This window comes from Argopecten irradians, chromosome 14, assembly GCF_041381155.1.
Source record: "Argopecten irradians isolate NY chromosome 14, Ai_NY, whole genome shotgun sequence".
In the NCBI taxonomy this organism is placed as follows: domain Eukaryota; kingdom Metazoa; phylum Mollusca; class Bivalvia; order Pectinida; family Pectinidae; genus Argopecten; species Argopecten irradians.
The window spans coordinates 19463620-19471273 of NC_091147.1; the positions used below are offsets into that span (position 1 = coordinate 19463620).

General features: G+C 33.9%; 1 protein-coding gene across 6 annotated transcripts in view; it reads left to right on the forward strand.

Moving 5' to 3' along the window:
• Window positions 1-7303, forward strand: part of LOC138307404 (sodium/hydrogen exchanger 6-like) — a 43680-nt gene extending 36377 nt beyond the window's left edge. For 5 of the 6 annotated variants that reach the window (XM_069248141.1, XM_069248139.1, XM_069248140.1 and 2 more), the window contains one exon: window positions 167-7303. Coding sequence is in view for 4 of the 6 variants with exons in the window: in XM_069248139.1 (XP_069104240.1) it covers window positions 167-271 (105 nt within the window). In the remaining 2 variants the exon portion in view is untranslated. The remainder of the gene's footprint in view (window positions 1-166) is intronic. The other variant, XR_011205984.1, reaches the window with a different exon arrangement.
• The last annotated feature ends 351 nt before the right edge of the window (window positions 7304-7654 follow it).

The following is a 7654-nucleotide window of genomic DNA, read 5'->3' on the forward strand; positions in this document are numbered from 1 at the left end:
TTATTGTCATTGAAAATGCTTTTGCATAGCAGTGATTTGGAACAAAAGCTTACAATATGTACGTACGTGTATATTCTGCAAGTAGATTGCCGAGGACATATTTCTGTTTTGATCTAGGAGTTTATGAGGAATGATTCACTTAATTGTATAGTTATCTATACTGCAGGCCTACAGGGATGATTGTGCCTCCGGGGACCTTGGTATGGGACAGAGAGAGGATCATCTCAATGTGAGGGTCAATCTACCTGGACCACAGGGACACAGACTCTGACCTATGACCTTTCAATACTGGAGTCACATGGCATGTGATGACCTTCTGATTGTTGATTGTGATATTGTGAGCTGGTACATGTGACCTTGGTATGCAGTGCTTTGGTAAAGAAAGGCAATATAAAACCAAAATAACTGATGTGTGTCTAAATGTGACCTTTAAACTTTTAAGGTCAGTGTGAATTTTGACCTGTAGGGACATTGAAAGCTTGCTGGATATTTGAATGTCATTTATCATTAGTATGGACGTTGAAACAAGGGTCCGTTTTATGAATTTACAATAATTGAAATCTGAGAACAAGAGTACCTGACTTTGTTCTCCGTAAGTGAAGGAACAGAGTTGTGATTCTTTCAAATCATGATCTTGAACTTGGTGCTGGGGTCATTGTTTGTGACCTTTGACATTCAAAGCTGATGAAGTCGCTGTGCATGTGACCCTTAACCTTTTAATCATGACCTTGGAAGAGAACTCAAAAGCCATGTGGTTATTGTAAAGCTTATTTAGTGTTAACAAATTGTTACAGTTTGGATTTGATAGCTTTATATGTCTAACAACTTGTGTGTGACAAAAATGTACGACGCTCTATATAATTAATTAATTATATGAAGCTTGAAATATATGAAGTTCTAAATATATGCTAATACATACAACCGTTCTGTCTGAGTAGGGCATTTTCACCTTGGGAAAACCTAAGGTCTAGGTCACAATGATAAAACCCCTATGAGGAAGGGCTGCTGAGAGTATGGATGTTAATGGATGGCGTTTATTTCTGATTTTGATTTAAATTTGTGCCAATGCGGTGTTGAAATGATGTCGTTTAAATGATTTGGGACCAAACCCTTTGGTCTGTGTGAAGATAATCAATGAGGATGCTCACAAAGACAGTATGGTACTGTAGTTATTTTGTGTATGCTTCTGTTTTTTTGTCTCATTATTACGTGTATAGCTCTATGAATGGACACACAATATTTAGCATGTCTTGAAAGCTTTTTTTAAGATAAATAATATACCTCCTTTTTTCAAATATAAACTACAGGATTTTTCAAAATTTATTGCCAGAACAACATATTATGTGTTAATTTATTTTATAGTCAAGTTATGAGGTCAGAAATAATTTATCTTCATTTTGCCTGCCCCTTTCCCATGAAATTGAAAGTGTAAAGTGTTATCTATTTGAGTATGTCTGTCTTATCCTGTCATGTCTTTATCCTGTCCGAATTTCACAAGAATGGAGGCTGGAGTATTTATGTTTCACACACATTTGTTGTTTGGTTATGAATGCTTAATTTAGCACAGAGCTACACTTACTTTTATTATTACATTAAAACATAGTTCAAAATCACACATTCAAAGTTTTAGAAATTTGATGCCATTTTAAGCATAAAATTCAACTTTGTTTTATTCATTCATATCTTTTTTTGTATTTTTTTTTTTTTTTTTTTTTTTTTGTATTTTAGGTGTTAAATTTTATTTCTTGGTTTTGAGCAACATAAAATTTACTATAACAGTTAGTAACTCATTGTGTAAGTGTTAATTATTAAATTCATGATATTCCATGTTAATGGATCAAGTTACTACTAATATTGCAATATTTAAAATAAATTTATTTTAATTCTTAATTCCCCCAAAATCAAATCAATGACTATCTTGACAAAACATTATTTGCGTTGTTAATAACACCTGATATTAATTAAATGTACATTATTGATATTTTTCAGTGGTTTCTGTTTGAAATTTCACTGAAAAGTCATTCTGTTGTACTGTATAAACTGAATTAATAATTGTCCCTATTGATATATTCAATCCATTGTTAAGTTTCTCATAATTTCATATAGAAGTTTTATACTTTAATTTTTGGAATATGTCCCTTTCAGTGACTGCCAACAATTTATTGATAAAAGGAGTCTTGATATATTCTCTTAGACTAGATTATGTAGATTATTACCCAGCAACAATGAGTTGATTGTTTTCTGAAAGTGTGGAAAAAGAAACATTGATATATACAAGGGATTGGATATCAATCTTTTCTGTGTATGTAGTCTAGCTGAACTGGTGAATTAGGTGGTGTTGTTAGATGTGTTGTATTATTTCATGAATTATTGAAATATTCAGATTTGTTAGTAGTAAATAAGCATAATACCTTATATATTTACAGACTTTTTGTTCATAATTTGTTACATTTGCTGATTTGTACACAAATTTTATCATTCATCATCATATACTTAAAATGTTACTTTGTGATTTTTCATTTGTGATCAAATTATGTGTCAGTATTTTCTTGAATGGAAATTATGGAACCTGTGTGTTTCTTTCAACATTTTTCTATTTTTGTTAGTTTTTTCCTTCATATTTCTTGTGATTTTACTTTTTTCTGAGTCTTGCTTATCTTCTTAGTGATATCTTCAAAGAATCATTTCAATTAAAATGATATATCATTCAAATTGATCATAACTCTGCAATAACCATCAAAGTTAACATGGAATATAAGGAAAACATCATCAGGCAAATCTGATGTATAAAGCATGTCAAAAATTGTAATTTATAATTATGAAAACCAATCAAAGAAGACTCGCAAGGGAAAAGTAAAATTACATGGAAATTTATCAAAATAATGATAGGAATTTTACTTCTTGATCCAGGGTTCCTTAAACATATTACTTCTAGTTCTGAAACTTCTTAGGTATGAGTTAAAATCCCATGTGGGCAGTTACATTGTATAAGGTACTGATCATGACCAGTGGTCAGTTGTAAGGTACTGACAAATGGTCAGTGAGTGGTGTTTCTCCAACTTTCCGAAACATTCTAAATCTTGCAAATGAGAAAAAAAAATATGATGAAAGAGGTCCATTAACAGAATGTGATGATGATTGTTCTGTAAAATAATAGGCTGTGGAAAACTTAATTTTAACACAATATTCTGTGAAGAAAAAGGAGATGTTTAAATAGATTTAGGATCATGTTTGATATCTTTACCTTCAAACAGACTACATGGTAATCTATTAGAATACCAGATTTTGATTTTATTGCAACAATTACTGATTAAATGATCATGAATAATTGGGAAAAGCGAGCATGTCTACAGAAGTACATGTATGTGAAAGAATGAAATGTTTCTATTTTACTCTATGGTTTATTTGTGTGTGCTATATCTACAAACTATGATTATGTTAAATACTGTATATGATTACATTCCTTAGAGAGTGTATAGACATCAATTTAAATATTGTGTGTCTTTTCTTTCGTTTGAATCAAACGACATACATGTATAACTATTCAAGTTTGCAAAATATGGATCTGTCTAAAACTTCAGATAGGAAGAAGACTATGAATTTTCCCCATGAGAGAGGGAATGGAGGTATATGACTTATCCCCAGGGGAGAGGGGATGGAGTAATTGTATGACTTATCCCCAGGGGAGAGGGGATGGAGTAATTGTATGACTTATCCCCAAGGGAGAGGAATGGAGGTATTGTATGACTTATCCCCCATGAGAGAGGGGGTGGAGGAATTGTATGACTTATCCCCAGGGGAGAGGGATGGAGGTAATGTATGACTTATCGCCATTGGAGAGGGGATGGAGGTATTGTATGACTTATCCCCATGGAAGAGGGGATGGAGGTATTGCATGACTTATCCCCCATGAGGGAGGGGATGGAGGAATTGTATGACTTATCCCCATGGGGGAGGGGATGGAGGTATTGTATGACTTATCCCCATGGGTGAGGGGATGGAGGAATTGTATGACTTATCCCTATGGGAGAGGGGATGGAGGAATTGTATGACTTATCCCCATGAGGGAGGGGATGGAGGAATTGTATGACTTATCCCCCATGAGGGAGGGGATGGAGGTATTGTATGACTTATCCCCATGGGTGAGGGGATGGAGGAATTGTATGACTTATCCCTATGGGAGAGGGGATGGAGGAATTGTATGACTTATTCCCATGGGTGAGGGGATGGAGGAATTGTATGACTTATCCCCCATGAGGGAGGGGATGGAGGAATTGTATGACTTATCCCCATGGGAGAGGGGATGGAGGTATTGCATGACTTATCCCCCATGAGGGAGGGGATGGAGGAATTGTATGACTTATCCCCATGGGTGAGGGGATGGAGGAATTGTATGACTTATCCCTATGGGAGAGGGGATGGAGGAATTGTATGACTTATTCCCAGGGGAAAGGGGATGGAGGAATTGTATGACTTATGCCCATGGGAGAGGGGATGGTGGAATTGTATGACTTATCCCCATGGGAGAGGGGAAGGAGGTATTGTATGACTCATCCCCAGGGGAGAGGGGATGGGGTATTGTATGACTTATCCCCAGGGGAGAGGGGGATGGAGGTATTGGAACAAAAGGTGTGGATCAATATCAACTTCATTCTCAAAAATAACTTCAGAAATCTACTAAATGAGTCAGTTGATAATTCGCCTCTTAGATTAACGGACACGTATGTGATTCTGAAAGTGTGAGAATTTATCATTTGTACGACATTTAACTCCTGATGGACTGGTCTAGAATTTTATTTACAAGAGTCTTAATGTGTCGTCTGGGAGAATGAGTTAATATACACTTGTTTTTTTATTCGAAAATTTATTTATGCAATGGAAGTGCTGCAAATGTATAATATTGAAGTTTTGTAACGGGGAGAGATAGAATTATGCAAAAGACAGAATGCAGGGTTTTTGTAATTTTCCTTGTTCGAAAAATAGACACAAGATATTATTAAACAACATTACAATCATACTATTTTGTATTTTTGAGACTACTCTCACTATTACTTTATTTCTTTTTTTTTCTAATTGTAATGGAACGAGGAATAGACAAATATCAGGAACTCGTGCGAAGTAGAAGATAGGGGTTAGTGTATAATGTTGTATTCAGAATTCAGGTACAAAATACAGTTGAATGGTAAGGGGCAGATTTCAAATGTGTAGTTTAATAAAGTTTTAAAATTAACAATTTAATCAGATTTCATAATTATGAAAAGTCAAGCCAGCTATAAACGACACCTCTACAGAAAGAAAATCTGTCTATAACGGACAAACTTGTCAACTCTATTTGGTTTAATTCATTAGATAATTGACCTCAACTATGTCCCTTTGGTGTCCTTTATAGACATATTTTACCGTACTTTGTCACACAGGTTTTACTTAATATATATATATGCAAGAAAAATACTTATTTGTTAATCAACAGCATGTAAGAGTTCCTTTTCTCTTGTTTCGCTGAGTTGTATATATAAATAGCACTATTATTAATTTGCACGTGATTTTTGGTGTGACGGAAGCCCATCAAAGCGATGGTTATATAAGTGTATTGTTATGCATTTTGAAAACAAGATCTGTCAATATATATACTTATCTGCCAAATGTATGTTGTGTGTTAGCTGAGTATGATATTATATTAAACACATGGCCATATTCCGTCTTTGATATTACAGGGTTTCCTCCCTTGCGGGTAGATATTTACTTATACAATGTATTGTGACGTCACTATTTTGTGAGTGGAATTCTATGACGTTACGCTCGCAAACACACGACATCAAAATTGACATCCTTCCTACAAGGGCAGATCACTCTGTAATATGCAAATACATAAAATACTTTTAGTTACTTTGATTTAGGTTGTCAGATTTACCAGATCAATTTTAATGTCCCTGGTACTTTTCATTCACAAAGGATCACTACACATTGGGTTCAGTTCAAACTGGCCTTTATCTTATCCTAGATTTCACTTAATATAACACTGTAAGGAATGCTTATTATTATACTGATTATTAAAAGAATATTTGAGATCAAATCCTAATCATACGGGTATAAAACCTATGTGTAATATGTCGAAGGTTGACTCCATTTCACTAGATCCACACCTGAGGCTGAACGAATGTTGAACCTGTCCAACATTTTACCAGAGATTTAAATATAATTAATCCCTGATTTTACCATTAATCCTTTAGCTAGGGTCACAATTTTGAGGTAACAGTGGTAACAACTTCATTATAAAATAGTAGCATGTTTATATATGCATGTAGATCTTTGTAGTACATGTACATGCATCAAGTACAATTCAAGCTGGACTTGATAGCCATTATTCTATTTGAAGACAAGATAATGGATCTAGACTTGTCTATTTATAAATCCCTGGATCATCCTTTCGAACACAAAATCATTAAACTTGGGCTTGATTTTGTATTTATGGATCCTATGGACAATAATTAGGTTTTGTGATACAGGGTACGTATCTGGCCACAGACAAAGGGTCGATCAAAGGTACTGTACTATAAATGGACACCACCACTTCTATCTTCACCTGGTAGAACTGTTACAATATACAGAATACTAATGTGTGTTGCTTAAAATTTCTATATTATACCGTTTGAAATTTTATTTACTCTGTTTTTGTTTTTAAAAATCTAAATGGTGTACTTATTTATCATTTTGTCCTGGTTCTGGTGGTTCTTTAAGTGCTGGTGGTAATTAATATAAATAGATAAATATGTTTACCATATAAAACAAATAAGGAAATTTTCTTATATCTCTGACACTGAATCATATGGCTACCATAGATGTATTTGGCTTCTCTAAAGACTTATTTCTTATAACTATGTGTTTTGTTCAAAAATGAGTTGACAGTCCTACTATACATTCATCAAATCAAATTCGAGTATAAACATTTCTTTTTAAATATTACTATTTTTTCGTTGTCCTTCTTATTTTCCTGTCTCCAAACTATTGTTTTGAATAACATGTAAATAAAGCAGGACTTAGCTTGACATCTTATTGCATATTTATAACTAAATTATCTATTGGCCAACTTCAAATTTTTATTATCTTGCATGTTACTCCAGTATTGGCATGCTTAAACGATCCCTAGACCCATCCCACCAATCGCAATACTCACACTTACTAGTTTACCACAGAACACTACACTCTCTTCTTCTCTCCCATCAGATGTGTGTTCATCTGTCTTGTCCTCTATTTATACCCGTGTTGAAATACTGAATTGCTAATAAATGTACGAACAAATAAATATGGTTCTGTTTTATTTTTAAACTTGATAAATTATGAACACATACATTGAAAATGATGGAAGGTGATACAATCATCTCATCTGCTGATAATATCGTTAACATTAATTGTACCAAGTACTACGCCTGAACGTGCAACGGTACCCCGGTATAACGGCAAGCTTAGAGATGGTTTTGATCAGATTGTTGGGTTATTGATATGATTAAAATGATAAGACACAGTTGAAAGGCGTGGTATCAAGATGACGTAAAAATTGCATTTTTATATAAAAAAAAATAAAATACAAGATTTCTATGTTGATAATGACTTTCTGTTGGCATTACCGGATTCACATTGATGATGTTTTTTCACG